The sequence below is a fragment of the Bufo gargarizans genome, chromosome 1 (assembly GCF_014858855.1).
Source record: "Bufo gargarizans isolate SCDJY-AF-19 chromosome 1, ASM1485885v1, whole genome shotgun sequence".
Lineage (NCBI taxonomy): Eukaryota > Metazoa > Chordata > Amphibia > Anura > Bufonidae > Bufo > Bufo gargarizans.
In genome coordinates this window covers 276,423,746-276,441,339 of record NC_058080.1, presented here as the reverse complement: position 1 = coordinate 276,441,339, position 17,594 = coordinate 276,423,746, and the positions used below count along the sequence as shown (strand labels likewise).

Sequence of the window (17,594 nt, the reverse complement as noted above, 5' to 3'; positions counted from 1 at the left end):
TGAGATCCATGGTCCACTTGTAATCTTCTGAGCTTTGTTCATGTTCTGAATTTTGTGAGAGGCCAGCAGAAAACATGTACTCGCTTACGTCAAATTCTGCAGCGCCACTCCTGTGTAGCATTGACAGGAGAGGGGTTTTCCGTGACAATGTGATTTCTGAATTCTTCCTATGTTTGCTGGTAAGGCGTCCTACATTGTGGAGGAGTGCAGTTACAAGAATTATCATATTGTCCACAAATCCCCTACTTAAGTTGTGTACTCTGGAAGAGAACCATTTGCCCTCTACAAGTTCTTCTGTCCCATCCCAGAAAAGAGAGCGGTGCAGCAATTGTTGCTGAATAGTTGCAGAAAGTAAATTCTGCACAGGCGGAAATACAGATTAGTCTAAAGTTGATCAAAACTGGCATTTTTTAGTTTCAGTGAAATTTAACAATGAATGATTGACATGCCACCATCGTCTCAAAAAAAAGTCTGCCATGTTTAAACTTTTCGGCAGTTGATCCAGTGTCTTTGAAAATGTATGTCTGAAAAGGACTAAAATGTCTATGGCCATGTTGACACAATTGTTCACCAGACGATCGTTTTGTTAAAGGTTGTTCATCCAGCAGCCTACTTCTGTCCGATGTGCATATTGCCTTTTTAAAGGGAATCTTTCACCAGTTTTATGGGGTCCTGAGGGCGACATCAATTTGTGGCAGTTCGCCCTTCGCAATATGCTGTGTCACATTCTTTAACCGACTTGTTTTTGCTAAAATCTTGTATTGAACAACTCCAGCGCATGCCGATGAGACCTGATAGTCATGCGTTCCTGGATTTCTCCGCCCCCTGCTGCTGACTCATATGATAGAAACAGATGCAGGTGGGCAAGGAGAGATGTGAGCTTATGAATGTGGGCACTTGTTGGCATGTGCTGGAGCTGTTAGAACCTAGCAGAATAAAACTGCTGACAGATTCCATTTTAAAGGGGATTAAAGAGGACCTTTCACTCGTATACAAACTAAAAACTAACTATCTGTGGGCAGAGCGGCGCCCAGGGGTCCCCCTGCACTTACTAGTATGCCTGGGCGCCGCTCCATTCGCCCGGTATAGGCTCCGGTGTCTCAGCTCCGTCTGTTGTATTGGACTGATTTTTTTTTTTTGTCGGAGGCGTGTCCCTTGCTGCAGTGCTGGCCAATCGCAGCACACAGCTCATAGACTGGCTATGAGCTGTGCGCTGCGATTGGCCAGTGCTGCAGCAAGGGACACGTTTGTATACGAGTGAAAGGTCCTCTTTAAATACATACTTTTTTTCCCCCTTTTGTTTATTTCGTATGTATATCATTTCATAAACGTAAAGATGTTTTCCAGCGATATGAAAATAATTTGCAGAGGAGTCCAAAGAGGCTTAGAAGCAAAAGATGTGAAAATCCACTCCACCGATCCCACGCCGCTGATATTTACTTCCAGCTTTTGTCTTGACATGTAGGAAATGCCTTGAAATACACTCTGTCACTGGTATTTCCCACTCGTTGAGACAGGAAATAGAAAGCAAAGGTGTAGGATTTGTGCAGTTATTTTTTATGCTTTAAAGAGGCTCTGTCAGCAGGATCCACCTTATTAAACCAGGCCTAGTGTCTGCTTGGGTTAAACTTGCTGATTAGGCTACATTCACACGACCGTATGTCGGCAAAACATGGACATCGGCCATGTGAATGTAGCCGGCCCTATGATAGAAATGCCTATTCTTGTCCCCGATTGCGGACAAGAATAGGACATGCTTTATCTTTTTTGCGGGGACGCGGAACGGATCTACGGATGCGGACAGCACGTTGTGTGCTATCCGCATCTTTTGCAGCCCCGTTAAAATAAATGGGTCTGCACCCGTTCCGCAAAATTGCGGAACAGATGCGGAGCCAAAAATACGGGTCGTGTAAATGCACCCTTAAAATGACACTGTTCTCCATTCCAGAGAATTTCAGTGCATGTGCAGTAGGCATCAGTTCACCTGAACAGTTTCTCACTGTGCAGGGCTGGAATTGTGCGCTACTACTAGAGAAAGTGTCAATCGGGGAGAAGACACGTAAGCTTTAATTAAAATATAGTAGAGAACTTATCTCTGGAATGGCAAAATGGATGTCTATCATCCAGGTATCATTTTAATCTGCAGTATCAACCCCACTCGGAAGTATGCTTGGTTTAATAGTTGATCCTGCTGACACGCCCTCTTTAAAGCCTCTGAAGGTGTTGCCCGACTCCCAAGTAAAATGACACTCATGTATTTAAAGGGGTTGTCCGGGTTCAGAGCTGAACCCGGACATGCCTCCATTTTTCCCCCTGGCAGCCCCCCTGACTTGAGCACCGGAGCAGTTTGTTCCGATGCTATCCTTTGCCCTGCGCTAAATCGCACAGGGCAAAGGCATTTTCTGGAGTTCCGGTGACATACCGGGTTCTCCTTCGGCACTGATGGGCGGGCTTTAGCACTGCCCTAGCCTGTAAAACGGCTAGGGCAGCACTAAAGCCTTCCCTTAAAGGGAGTCTGTCACCAGATTGTGACCTTATAGACCGCTTACATAGCGCTCTAGCATAGCAGTCTATGATTCTAATGGTACCTTTGATGTGTGCTTCTGAAGTTCCCCCAAGGCAAAAACGGACTTTTATTCAAGGGATCGCAAGTGCCCAGGGCGGGGTTCACCTTGTTGGAGCCCAGGCTGTTCTGCCTCTTTTCGCCATATCCCCGCCCCAGCCTCTTCCTCTGCCCGCCCCGCTCTTCCTTTGCGTCCTCCTTCTCTGCAGCCGAATCCCGCGCCTGCGCTATCCATTGCTTGGCCGGGGCATGCGCACTGCGATGCCCATTGTGGGTGTATCTGGTCCGCCTCCTCGCCGCTGTTTCTCGCCGTTGGCCGGCGCATGCGTAGTAGCTACTGCGATGCCGTGCCCACAATGGGCATCGCCGTGCGCATGCCCCGGTCAAGCAATGGATAGCGCAGGCGCGGGAACCGGCTGCAGAGAAAGAGGATGCAAAGGAAAAGCGGGGCGGGCAGAGGAAGAGGCTGGGATATGGCGAAAAGAGGCAGAACAGCCTGGGCTCCAACAAGGTGAAACCCGCCCTGGGCACTTGCGATCCCTTGAATAAAAGTCAGTTTTTGCCTTGGGGGAACTTCAGAAGCACACATCAAAGGTACCATTAGAATCATAGACTGCTATGCTAGAGCGCTATGTAAGCGGTCTATAAGGTCACAATCTGGTGACAGACTCCCTTTAAGAGTCGGTGAAGTCGCTGAAAACACTGCCTGGCAGAAGCCTCCGTCTGGCAGTGTGTTATTGGAAATAAAAGAGCCCTTGCCCTGCGAAGGGCAAGGGAGAGCATCGGCTCATGAAATGCTTCGATGCTAACATCAGGGGGGCTGCCTGGGTGAAATTATGGGTATGTCCCGGTTCAGCTCTGAACCCGGACAACCCCTTTAACTAAAACCCTGTTCACCAGTGCTCCTTTCCAATGCAGAGGGTCCTGTCCACACTACTTCCAGTGTCCTGTGGGACATTCCCTCTGTAGTCACATGCACCACTGCAGCCAGTCTTGGTAAGCACTTTAATGTCCTCCAACTGGTAAGTCCCCAGCCCCTCTATTTTGCAAATCCACCATTCCCTGGAATCGTCAAAGTGAAAAAGCCCCTCAACCTTCTATACTGGGAAATGGTGTAAATATACACAGGGCCTTACTCCCCACCCTTAAATTGATATATTAGGAATGTCCCGCTATCCAGGGGTTAAAGGATAGGTTGCTTTAAAACACTTGTGGGATGTATTTTTAATATTGTTTTAAAGGTGGTGAGTTGAGCCCTCTATATACTTACCATATTCCCCAATGTACAAGGCTGGAACGTTTTTCACTTGGATAATTCCAGGGATGTGGTGATTTTTCACTGGTTTCAGCAGTCATGTGACCGCATAGGCTCAGTGGTCATGTGCTGCTTTGGGACATGTCACCCCTGAGGCCATTGAATAGCTGCAGCAGTGCATGTGACTACACATGGGATGTCATACTTTCGGTCCACAGGGAACTGGAAGCACCAGTGGGGACAGAACCCTCAGTACTGCAACAGAGCATTGGTGGAACAGGCGAGGGACTTTCTTTTTAGATTAAATGCATTTTGGGCATTAACTGATTTTCGCTTGGAGGTGAGAACCCCTCTTTATAGTCAGTGGATGGTAGGTAGAAACAGAAGGTGTTCTTTTTGAATCAGTCATGCAGTCTGATGGATCTGTGTTTTTCCGTTCCTCTGACAGAACAGAATGGAAGTCATTGCATATATGAACTCTGCCTTAGATTGCCAAGTAAGGCTACTTTCACACTTGCGGCAGTGTGATCCGGCAAGCAGTTCCGTCGTCGGAACTGCCCGCCGGATCTGCCGATCTGGATGTGACTGAAAGCATTTGTGAGGCACATCCGGATGCGGGTCTGTCTCAGAAATGCATTGCAAGAATGCATCCTTCTCTCCGCTTGTCATGCGGACAGACAGATCTGTCTTGTATCTTTTTTCACATTTTTACCGGTCTGCGCATGCACAGACCGGATGGATGGATTCGGCATTCCGGCACTAATACATTTCTATGTGGGAAAATGCCGGATCCGGCATTCAGGCAAGTCTTCAGTTTTTTTCGCCGGAGATAAAACCGTAGCATGCTACTGGTTTCTCTTTTGCCTGATCAGTCAAAATGACTGAACTGAAGACATCCTGATGCATCCTGATTATCATGATCCGGATTACTCTCCATTCAGAATGCATGGGGATATGCCCGATCAGTTCTTTTCCGGTATAGAGCCACTGTGACGGAACTCTATGCCGGAAAATAAAAACTAGTGTGAAAGTACCCTAATGAGAGACTGAATGTACCTGGTAGGGTTTGCGATGATCACAGATGTCCCATAGTTCATTACATTGGTACTTGAGTAATATAGGAACACTCTGGGCGGAACTGAATGTATGCAGTGCAGGTCCTGGCATGTGGGCGTTTCTCTCCAGGCCCTGCATAGTGTTAGACTATATCCAATGCATGAATTGCTACCATGTCCTTTTTCACTCTCTCCTGACTTTTTTTTATTTTTCAGAACGAATAAATAAAATTAGGTATATTCTCCAGGAAGCCCGATTTTTCCTTATTAAAAGCAACAATCATGAGAATGTTTCATTGGCTAAAGCTAAGGTAAATGTTATGTCTGTAGAAAAGTACATTTTTACATAAGGGACTTGTATGTAGTGAACAGTCTGCTGTATGGTTAGTGCTGTGCCGTTCCTATATCATTGGCTACAAGACATGATTGCCCTGGATACATCAGTTCGGACTGTAGTAAAAGGAGTGGACTGGACACGTCGTCCTCTTCGATCAGAAAATCAGTACTCCCTCTTAAAGGGGTTATCCTATAACTAAAAGATTCTCTCTTCCCCCCCCCCCTCCAATGCCCAGACCCCTTGTATGGATTATACTTCCCTTCTCCCCGACACCTGCATCGTTCTGGATTCCTACGCTGCTGCCACTGCTTTTCCCCGTCGTTCGGACCAAAACATCTGGCGAGTGCGAGCAGCCAATAGTGGGCCACGGCAGTGACCTGGCTCAAGGGGGCTTGTCCCTGTCGCAGCCTGCCATTTGCTGCTCAACCCATTCCCCCCCCTACACACACATCGGATGTTTTGATCCAAGCAACGGGGAGACGCGGGCGTGCAGGGATCCGATGCGGTGCCGGTGAGCAGGTAAGTATAATCCATACCTGGGGATATTTTAGATATCGAGTAACCCCTTAAATCTATTGTTCCAGTACAGTGGGCACATGCTGTACATTCTGACATCACTGCTCAGCGATCATTGACTTCAGGAGTGTAATTGCAGACTAGTTTTGGATAATTTTAAAGAGAAGTATGGGCTTTTTTTTTCATTTTGTCATGCCATATGTAGCTAAAGGTTTTTTGTTTTTGTTTTTTTGCCTTGGGAAAACCACTTTCATCTTTAGGATTTCGGACAAAAAGAGCATCATGCTGACATTTATCTTTCTTTTGCCTTTGACGCAGGGTGTTTGGTCAACCTTACCAGTAAATGAGAAGAAGCTGAATGCAGCATTCAGATCTGCAAGAAGCGTTATTTTGGTGTTCTCTGTTAGAGAGAGTGGAAAATTTCAAGGTAAGGTTAAGGAGTGCCATCTTCTTAATATGATATGTGTGTGTATATTTTTGTGTGTATATACAGTACAGACCAAAAGTTTGGACACACCTCTCTCAAAGAGTTTTCTTATTTTCTTGACTGAAAATTGTAGATTCACACTGAAGGCATCAAAACTATGAATTAACACATGTGGCATTATATACATAACAAAAAAGTGTGAAACAACGGAAAATATGTCATATTCTAGGTTCTTCAAAGTAGCCACCTTTTGCTTTGATTACTGCTTTGCACACTCTTGGCATTCTCTTGATGAGCTTCAAGAGGTAGTCACCTGAAATGGTCTTCCAACAGTCTTGAAGGAGTTCCCAGAGATGCTTAGCACTTGTTGGCCCTTTTGCCTTCACTCTGCGGTCCAGCTCACCCCAAACCATCTCGATTGGGTTCAGGTCCGGTGACTGTGGAGGCCAGGTCATCTGGCGCAGCACCCCATCGCTCTCCTTCATGGTCAAATAGCCCTTGCACATCCTGGAGGTGTTTGGGGTCATTGTCCTGTTGAAAAATAAATGATGGTCCAACTAAACGTAAACCGGATGGAATAGCATGCCGCTGCAAGATGCTGTGGTAGCCATGCTGGTTCAGTATATGCTTTTAATTTTGAATAAATCCCCAACAGTGTCACCAGCAAAGCACCCCCACATCATCACACCTCCTCCTCCATGCTTCACGGTGGGAACCAGGCATGTAGAGTTCATCCGTTCACCTTTTCTGCGTTGCACAAAGACACGGTGGTTGGCACCAAAGATCTGGCACCACAGATTTCCACTGGTCTAATGTCCATTCCTTGTGTTCTTTAGCCCAAACAAGTCTCTTCTGCTTGTTGCCTGTCCTTAGCAGTGGTTTCCTATCAGATATTCTTCCATGAAGGCCTGATTCACACAGTCTCCTCTTAACAGTTCTAGAGATGTCTGCTGCTAGAACTGTGTGGCATTGACCTGGTCTCTAATCTGAGCTGCTGTTAACCTGCGATTTCTGAGGCTGGTGACTCGGATGAACTTATCCTCCGCAGCAGAGGTGACTCTTGGTCTTCCTTTCCTGGGGCGGTCCGCATGTGAGCCAGTTTCTTTGTAGCACTTGATGGTTTTTGTGACTGCACTTGGGGACACTTTCAAAGTTTTCCCAATTTTTCGGACTGACTGACCTTCATTTCTTAAAGTAATGATGGCCACTTGTTTTTCTTTGCTGCTTTTTTCTTGCCATAATACAAATTCTAGCAGTCTATTCAGTAGGACTATCAGCTGTGTATCCACCTGACTTCACCACAACGCAACTGACCCTGGGTTCACACCTGAGCGTTAGCGATGGAGCGCTCTGTATGCGCGATTGTACCGGCGTTTACAATCGCGCATACAGAGACAAGCGAACGCCCATTGTCACGCGTTCCCGAAAGTCTATGTACGGGAACGCGCGACAAAACGCCCCAAAGAAGCTGAAGAACTTTTTTGAGCGTCAGGCGTTTTACAGCGCGATCGTACGCGCTGTAAAACGCCCAGGTGAGAACCATTCCCATAAAGAAGCATTGGTTTCTCCTTGTTGAACGCGCTGTAAAACGCTCAGGTGTGAACCCAGGGTGATGGTCCCAACCTAATTTATAAGGCAAGAAATCCCACTTATTAAACCTGACAGGGCACACCTGTGAAGTGAAAACCATTTCAGGTGACTACCTCTTGAAGCTCATCAAGAGAATGCCAAGAGTGTGCAAAGCAGTAATCAAAGCAAAGGGTGGCTACTTTGAAGAACCTAGAATGACATATTTTCAGTTGTTTCACGCTTTTTTGTTATGTATATAATTCCACATGTGTTAATTCATAGTTTTGATGCCTTCAGTGTGAATCTACAATTTTCATAGTCATAAAAATAAAGAAAACTCTTTAAATGAAAAGGTGTGTCCAAACTTGTGGTCTGTAGTGTGTGTGTGTTTATATTTTGCAATGATTGTTTCTGTAATTGGACAAAACTCCATTTCAACTGTTGAATTCGCAGAGGGCAGTTTGATGCTGTTTTTAGAGTTTTCTATTCAGTTTTGGTCTTATAATTTCCCTCCACATAATCAGATTCTGGTGTCTCTATAAAAAGAAATGCAGTGCATCAAAAACCCCTGGCCTTGGGACTGAGAGCTAAGTGTTAAGATCTCATAATTGGTACCTTCCTGCGCTGTGAATGTACTCATGGTATTGTGATCATGTGGTGGTGTCTGTGATTGGCGACATCCATGCTGCAGCAATGGCTCGGGTCAGAGAAAAACCTGATCTAGTCCTATTTCTACCTTTGTGGCCAATTAGGTTTGTCTTTGCCACATAATTAACATCAGCCTGACCAAGGCACAGACCAAAGATGTGTGAGACTCAATTTTTCAAGTATATATTTCTCGCCCATTTTCCTTGGGGGACACAGACCTTGGGTATAGCTCAGCTCCCTAGGAGGCGTGACACTAAGTAAAACTGTTAAGCCCCTCCTCCATCAGCTATACCCTCAGCCTGGAGATAGAGGCTACCAGTTTTAGCTTAGTGTCCAAGGAGGCAAGACACTCCCTGCTACTGCAGGGCTGTTTTCTCCTTGTTATTTTTACTTTTTCTTCTAATTTTGTTATTTTATTTTTTCCTAGGGATACCAGAGACGCATTAGACCTCTCTGCTCTCCCGGGGTTGAGCTGCGCCAGTGCCAACTTATCTGCACTGCTGCCTCCCCCACAGAAGCAATAGGAGGATCTGGGCAGCAATGGCTCCCCTACATCCCGCCAGCTAGGGGGTCGCCCGCACGCCAAGCCCCTCTTCCAGCTTCCTGCCACTGCGGTGCCAGTGGCTGAAGGGGCGACCCTGCTGGAAAGGACTGAGGGTGAAGACGTCGGACGGTGAGATGGCTATTCCAGCCCATACCCCGTCCCTATCTGCAGCATCTACCCCTCTGGGTAAGGGGGGCACCCGTGGTCGCTCATTCTGAGCGCTCATCTGCAGGACAATGCAGCACAGCAGCATCCTCAGCACCCCCACGCCGTTCCCCCCCACGCTGCTATCTTTCTCCCCCCCCCTCCCCCTCATTCGGGGCTGACTCCATTTTTCTCTTCTCTCTCTCCCCCTTCCCGCCGAGAACGGGGGCGGGGCTTAGCGGTCCCGGCAGGGGGCGGGGCTTACGCGCGCGTCATTTTGGGGGCGGAGCTACGTTCTCCTTCACAGGAGACATTTCAAGCGCTGGAGGGGGCGGAGCTTGTTCCCCGCGCTTTCTGCTGAGGTTTCCCGCGCTTCCTCACTCCTGACAGGAAGCTGGGACACGGTGGGGGACTCTAACCTCCTGTGTACATCGCTCGGCTTCTGTGGGCGCTCTCTGCTGCTCTCTGCTGCTCACTGCTGTTCACTGCTTCTCTGCTGCTGCTGATCTGGGCCATCTCCTGACGTTCTTCTGAGGCACTGGTAGGACAGTTAACCCTCTCCTAACCCTCCTGGTCATAGCTGCTATAACCCTTTGTGGTCTCTATATTAGAGTACAACCACACTTCAGCATGTCAGATCCCACAGGTGCCCCCAAACCCTGTACCACCTGTAAGGAACTTTTTCCGCGGGGGCAATCTGAGCCGCATTGCCTTGCATGTCAGGCCCCGGTGCAGGGCCCGCTTCCCGCTGCGCCCCCCGGTGCCTCTGAACCCCCTGACTGGGCTAGGTCTCTGTCTCAGGCGGTGGAAAGCCTTACACACGTAGTGGGCCGTCTCGTGGATAGACCGCCTCTCCCGCAGGCTGCCACAATCCCTGTCGCACCCGCTGGGACTACCGTTTCTGCCGCCCCCACTGGTTCCCTGCCTCCCAGCGAATCTTCCAGGGCCCGGCATACTCAGAAACGTTCAAGGGTTGAGCGCACATCTTCTCCAGATGCTTCGCTCTCTCCGCCATGCGTGCGAGCTCAGTCAAGTCTATCCTCTCAAAGGGATACGCTTTCTGAGGGAGGACTGGCGGATTCGGACGTGGACATGGACTCAGAGCTTCCGTCCAAATTGGCGTCCGCGGTGGGGCATCTTGTCACTAGCATCCGTGATACCTTTCAGCTACACGATGACCCCCCCAGCTCTGAACAGGCCGGCGTGTCCTTTCTCCGCCCCAAACAGGCCTCCAAGGTTTTTCCCATACACGCTGATTTTTCTTCTGTGGTATCCAAGGCTTGGACTCGGCCTAACGTCCGCTTTATTACACCCAAAAAGCTGGACATTTGTTATCCCTTTCCAGCGGATTCTGTGACCACGTGGACATCCCCGCCTAAGGTTGATCCTCCCGTGGCTCGCCTGTCCAAAAGCACTACTATTCCTGTACAGGACGGATCTTCCCTCCAGTCTGTTGAGGACCGTCGTACGGAATCCCTCTCCAAGGCCATATTTACTGCCTCTGGTTCGGCCCTTAGACCGGTCTTTGCCTCCGCCTGGGTTGGCAAAGCGGTCTCTGAATGGGGTTTGCAACTGGAACGGGAGTTAGGGTCGGACGTCCCTGTTCAGGACCTCCGTTCCTTAGCCCAACTAATTGTTCAGGCCGGAAAATTCGTCTGTGAGGCCTCCCTTGATGCGGGTGCCCTCATTGCCCGTTCCTCTGCCCTGGCAGTTTCAGTCAGGAGGGAACTCTGGCTGAAGGTTTGGGCGGCGGACGCCGCTTCCAAACGCTCTTTGGCCGGCCTACCATTCACGGGTTCCCGCCTGTTCGGAACCCGTCTGGACGAACTTATATCAGAGGCCACGGGTGGGAAGAGTACTCACCTCCCCCAGTCTAGGCCAATGGGCGCCCCCCGTGGTCGCGCTGGTTCGTCCCATTTTCGGTCCTTTCGCAAGCCCACCGGGTCTAGACCCGCGGCCAGTTCTTCTTCCTCTGGCCCAGCCCAGGATAGACGCAAGAAGCCGTTTTTTCGGACGCAACCTACCTGGCGCAAGTCCCAGCCTGCACGGGCTCCCACAGGCCAGCAGCCCTCTGCCTGAAGGTGCGCCCCCACCTTCTCCTATTCAGGAACGTATGGCGGGCCCACATCTCAGACGCATGGGCGCTCGAGATTGTATCTTGCGGATACAAAATCGAATTTGCGTCCATTCCGCCAGACCGTTTCTTCCGATCCCGTCCTCCGCGAGATCCCGTACGAGTGGCCGCCTTCTTCGCGGCCATTCACTCTCTAATGGACAAGGGTGTCGTCGCCCCCGTGCCTCCGACGGAAAGGTTCAGGGGGTTCTACTCGAACCTCTTTGTGGTTCCCAAGAAGGAAGGCTCAGTGCGTCCGATCTTGGACCTAAAACGCCTGAACCGTTTTCTCCGACTGCAGAGATTCCGGATGGAGTCTCTCAGGTCCGCAGTGGCCTCCCTGGAAAGAGGGGATTTCATGGCCTCAATCGACATTCAGGATGCATACCTCCACGTTCCGGTTGCTCCATGTCATCACCGCTTCCTGCGCTTCGCGGTGGGGGACGATCACTTCCAATTCGTCGCCCTTCCCTTTGGTCTGGCGACGGCTCCTCGAGTGTTCACCAAGGTCCTGGCCCCTGTCTTGGCCCTTCTACGTTCAAGAAGTGTTTTTCTTCTCCCATACTTGGACGACATCCTGGTCAAGGCACCCTCCTTCTCTCAGACATCCCGCAGTGTGGAACTCACTCTGGAGACCCTGACGCGGTTCGGTTGGATTATCAACCACCCCAAATCTTCCCTTACCCCCTCCAGACGGCTGATCTTCCTGGGGATGCTCCTGGATACAGAGTTGGCGGAGGTCCGCCTTCCGTCGGACAAGCGTCTGGCCCTTCGCGGGTCGGTTCGCAGTCTCCTCCGTCATCACCGCCCTTCCCTCAGATCCAGCATGCGGTTGTTGGGAAAGATGGTTGCCTGTTTCGAAGCGGTGCCGTTCGCACAATTCCGATCCCGCACCTTTCAGAGGGCAATTCTGTCGGCCTGGGACAAATCACCGAGGAGTCTGGACAGGACCTTTCTTCTGCCTCCCCTGGCTCGGGCTTCCCTCGGCTGGTGGTTGCATATCCCTCTAAGGGGGAAGTCCTTCCGTCCACTGAACTGGCTGGTGATTACCACAGATGCCAGCTTACGGGGGTGGGGGGGGGTTTTCCCTCCCCGGTCCGTCCAGGGCGTTTGGTCTCTATCGGAGTCCAGACTTCCAATCAATATTCTGGAACTGAGGGCGATTCTTCTGTCCCTCAGACACTGGACCCATCTGCTGAGGGGCCACCCTGTTCGGATCCAATCGGACAATGCCACGGCTGTGGCATACATAAACCATCAGGGAGGCACTCGCAGCGATGCAAGAGGTGACCCTCATTCTCCTCTGGGCGGAGACGCACGTGCCGGCCTTATCTGCGATTTACATCCCGGGGGTGGACAACTGGGCGGCGGATTTCCTCAGCCGGTCCACCATCGACCCGGGAGAATGGTCCCTGCACCCAGAGGTGTTCGAAGCCCTTTGTCTTCGCTGGGGTCGCCCCGACGTGGACCTCATGGCCTCCAAATTCAACCACAAGGTCCCCCTATACCTGGCCAGGGCACGGGACCCGAAGGCATACGGCGCCGACGCGCTCGTCCTTCCGTGGCGCGAATTCTCCCTTCTGTACGTCTTTCCTCCTTTTCCCCTCCTGCCACGGGTTCTTCGGAGGATCGCGGCAGAGGGCGTCCCCGCGATTCTAATCGCCCCGGATTGGCCCCGCCGGTCTTGGTACGCCGACCTAATGATGCTGTTGGCAGACGCACCGTGGCCACTGCCCTCCAGGGAAGACCTTCTCTCTCAGGGACCGATCTTCCACGAGCATTTAGGCTCGCTACGTTTGACGGCGTGGCTATTGAGACCGCCGTCTTAACGCGACGGGGTTTCTCCGCGGACGTAGTCCGCACCATGATCCGGGCTCGTAAGCCCGTATCCTCTAGGATCTACTATCGGGTTTGGAGGTCCTATCTGGGGTTCTGTGAGTCCCGGAGCATCCTACCTCTCCGGTTTTCTCTTCCCACAATCCTGTCCTTCCTCCAGTCGGGTCTGGACCTGGGGCTGTGCCTCAGTTCTCTGAAGGGTCAGATTTCGGCGCTGTCTATTCTTCTCCAGCGTCCCCTGGCCCCTCTAGGGCCAATTAAGACCTTTTTACAAGGGGTGGCTCACTCTGTTCCGCCGTACCGCCCTCCAGTTCCTTCCTGGGACCTGAATGTGGTGCTCTCGGCGCTCCAATCAGCCCCCTTCGAGCCTTTACGGGAGGTCTCCCTTCGCCTTCTGTCCTGCAAGGTCATCTTTCTTGTGGCCGTCACGTCTCTCCGACGGGTGTCGGAGTTAGCGGCTCTTTCTTGCTCCGAACCTTTCCTGATCTTCCACCAGGATAAGGTTGTGCTTCGGCCTGTCCCGACTTTCCTGCCAAAGGTGGTCTCCGCCTTTCACATCAATGAGGACATCGTCCTTCCGTCGCTCTGTCCCTCTCCTTCCCACCCCAGAGAACGGGAACTGCACCGTCTGGATGTGGTCAGGGCGTTGAGGATTTACTTGGAGGTCACCGGGTCCTTTCGGCGCACGGACTCCCTGTTTGTGGTTCCGGAGGGTTCGCGCAAAGGGTTGGCTGTCTCCAAGGTGGCTATTGCCCGTTTCATTAAACTGACGGTGTCTGAGGCTTATCGAGCCAAGGGCAGACCTCCGCCTTTCGGCGTCACTGCTCATTCCACCAGAGCAGTCGGAGCTTCCTGGGCGCAGAGGCATCGGGCCTCGGCTGAACAGTTGTGCAAAGCAGCCACTTGGTCCTCTCTGCACACTTTCACAAAGTTCTATAGGGTGCATACGCATGCATCAGCGGATGCTGCTTTGGGCCGCCTGGTTTTGCAGGCAGCGGTTTCCTGATGCTCTGGTGGTGTTCCGCCTTGGGTTTGTGGTCCCTCCCTTCTTGGACTGCTCTTGAACGTCCCAAGGTCTGTGTCCCCCAAGGAAAATGGGCGAGAAAAGGAGATTTTTGTATAACTTACCAGTTAAATCTCTTTCTCGCTCTTCCTTGGGGGACACAGCACCCACCCTTCTGTGTTTGGTTACAGGGTTATGGTCTGGCGCCCCGTTGGGTTGCTGGCTGGTTGTTTCCGTTATTGGTTGTTATCCTTTCACTACTTGGACACGCAACTGGTAGCCTCTATCTCCAGGCTGAGGGTATAGCTGATGGAGGAGGGGCTTAACAGTTTTACTTAGTGTCACGCCTCCTAGGGAGCTGAGCTATACCCAAGGTCTGTGTCCCCCAAGGAAGAGCGAGAAAGAGATTTAACTGGTAAGTTATACAAAAATCTCCTTTTTTCTTTTCCGGTATTGAGATCTGGCAGAGGATCTCAATACCGAAGAAAAACGCTTCAGTTTTGTCCCCATTCATTGTCAATGAGGACAGAACTGAAGGGATTGGAATACACCAGAATGCATTCTGTTCCGTTTGGTTGTGTTCCCACACCAGACAGAAAACCGCTGCAAGCAGCGTTTATCTGTCCGGCATGGTATGCGGAGCAATAGAGAACGGATCCAGCCCCCATTGACTGTTTTAATGCCTGGTCCGTCATGGCTATTTTAAAGCTAATACAACTGTTCTTTTAATACTACAACAGGCTGCATCCATTATGAACGGATCCAGAAGTGTTTTTACTGATCCCAGCCGAATCGGGCAAAAAACACACATGTTAAAGTAGCCTTAGGCCCCTTTCACACAGGCGAGTTTTCCGTGCGGGTGCGGTGAACGTATTGCACCCGCACTGAATCTGGACCCATTCATTTCTATGGGGCTGTGCACATGAGCGGTGATTTTCACGCATCACTTGTGCGTTGAGTGAAAATCGCAGCATGCTCTATATTGTCCGATTTTCACGCGACGCAGGCCTCATAGAAGTGAACGGGAAGCGTGAAAATCGCATAGCATCCGCAAGCAAGTACGGATGCGGTGCGATTTTCACGCACTGTTGCTAGGAGACGATCGGGATGGAGACCCGATCATTATTATTTTCCCTTATAACATGGTTATAAGGGAAAATAATAGCATTCTGAATACAGAATGCATAGTAAAACAGCGCTAGAGGGGTTAAATTTTTTTTTTTTAACTCTTAGTCCACTTGATCGCGAAGCCGGCATCTCCTTGTGTCTCCTCTGCTGAACAGGACCTGGGGTGAGCATTAAATAGGGGTTAAGGACCTTTGATGTCACTCCGGTCATCACATGGTCTTTTACCATGGTAAAAGATCATGTGACATACCATGTGATGACCGGAGTGACGTCATCAAAGGTCCTTAATCTCTATTTAATGCTCACCCCAGGTCCTGTTCAGCAGAGGAGACACAAGGAGATGCCGGGCTTCGCGATCAAGTGGACTAAGGTGAGTTAAATTTTTATTTTTTAACCCCTCTAGCGCTGTTTTATTACGCATTCTGTATTCAGAATGCTATTATTTTCCCTTATAATCTTCAGAACATCAATCCCAAGCCTGAACTTCTGTGAAGAAGTTCGGGGTTGGGTACCAAACATGCGCGATTTTTCTCACACGAGTGCAACGCATGACAATGTTTTGCACTCGCGTGGAAAAATCGCGCATTTTCCCGCAATGCCCCCGCCTCTTATCCGGGCAAAAAAAACTGACGCCCGTGTGAAAGAGGCCTTATAGTTGCCTGTGCTTTTGGGGTGTCTGAAGTTTTTCTGTGGACAAACACACAACCTCATTTGGAATGCTTATTTATTGATCATATGCTGACAGTTTCATTTATTTTCTTAAGGGTTTGCTCGTCTGTCATCTGAATCTCTCCATGGTGGATCACCAATACACTGGGTTCTTCCTGCAGGGATGAATGCAAAGATGCTTGGTGGAGTTTTCAAGATAGACTGGATCTGCAGGTACACTCAGATTGTGTATTTTATGTATGATCTTGAATCAGTCAGTGTTATCTACGGTGACAGGTTGTTACTTATCAGAGCCTGGTATAATTTGATGGTTTAGTTTCTAAATAAAGTAAAACTCCCTTTAATCTCCAACTCACTGGTCCAGCATAATTAAAAATGCTTCAAAACTCCATTGTTATCCTGGATCATCTCAGAGGCCTAATCATTTGGGGTACAATCGAGAATTCGTTCTCAGCCCTGGGAATACGGTAAGGCTGTGGTGTTTTTTTTTTTTGTTTTTTTTTTGGGGGGACACTGAAGGCTATTTTGGCATTTAAAATGATTCTACTGAGATGTTCTACTAGGACAACACATAAGTAATGGAAATTATATATTATATATATATATTTTTTTTTTGTACCCTAGTTCATGTTACTAAATGTGAGATATAAGTATGAAAGCAGTGAATTAAAGCATAAAGATTTCTTAACATCCAAGTGTTTGTACTTAGTAATTTTCAGTTCTATAAAGTGATTGCTTATTATTTCTTGGTTGTGTCTTCGCCCTTTCACTGAATAGGAGAGAACTGCCATTTACAAAGTCTGTTCACTTGACCAACCCATGGAATGAACACAAGCCAGTAAAGATTGGACGAGATGGACAAGTGAGAGGACTTTTCCATAATATGTCACTTTTGATCTACTTGTTCACTGGGAAACAACTTCTCACCAGATAATCTATGATGTTTCCCAACCTTTTCTTGCACGTTGAAATACATACACCTGATACGTAGGGGGTAGTACCTGCATCTTGTCATGCAGATTCATCAGGATAAGGCTACATGCACAGGAACGTATTTTGGTTCCGTGTCCGTTCCGTGTTTGTTTTTAGTTTTTTTTTCCTCCAGGTAGGATGCGGACCCATTCATTTCAATGGGTCAGCAAAAAAATGCGGACAGCACACAGCGTGCTGTCCACATCACTATGTCCGTTCTGTAGCCCCGCAAAAAAATAGAATGTGTCCTATTCTTGTCCGTTTTAGGCATTGTTGCAATGGGGTTTTTTTTTTGGTTTTTTTTGGGACAGCAAAACGCATAAGGGCTGTTTCACACGAGCGGATGCCGTGCGTGGCATCCGCTCCGTGAAAGAGTGCGAACACCCGATGCGGACAGCAGAAGCACGGAGCATTAACATGACTGATAATGCTCCTTGCCTCTGTGACCTCTTTACTTCGAAATGACAGTGAGATAAAGTTGTCACTGTGATTTCGAAGTAAAGAGATCAGAGAGGCACGGAGCATTATCAGTCATGTTAATGTTCCGTGCCTCTGCAGTCTGCATCGGGTCTTGGCAGTCTTTCACGGAGCGGATGCCACGCACGGCATCCACTCGTGTGAAACAGCCCATAGGTTGTGTGCATGTAGCCTAACTCCTCACAAGTGGGAGCGTTGCTGTGATTGACAGCTTCCCTTCCGGTAGTGACTCGGGATTGCAGAAAACTGGTATGTCTCGTTCCCCTCATGTGCACAACCGTATCTGTTTTGTAGTCCACAAATGGCAGATCTGCAAAATAAGGATGTAGTATATGTGC

The 17,594-nt window shown here is 49.5% G+C and overlaps 1 protein-coding gene across 3 annotated transcripts in view; it reads left to right on the top strand.

Annotated features, from left to right (window-relative positions):
• YTHDC1 (YTH domain containing 1) overlaps positions 1 to 17,594 on the top strand; it is a 45,606-nt gene that overhangs the window by 15,375 nt on the left and 12,637 nt on the right. For all 3 annotated transcript variants that reach the window (XM_044303691.1, XM_044303708.1, XM_044303700.1), the window contains 4 exons: positions 5,090 to 5,184; positions 6,045 to 6,153; positions 15,903 to 16,020; positions 16,585 to 16,669. In XM_044303691.1, the coding sequence (XP_044159626.1) occupies positions 5,090 to 5,184; positions 6,045 to 6,153; positions 15,903 to 16,020; positions 16,585 to 16,669 (407 nt within the window). The remainder of the gene's footprint in view (positions 1 to 5,089; positions 5,185 to 6,044; positions 6,154 to 15,902; positions 16,021 to 16,584; positions 16,670 to 17,594) is intronic.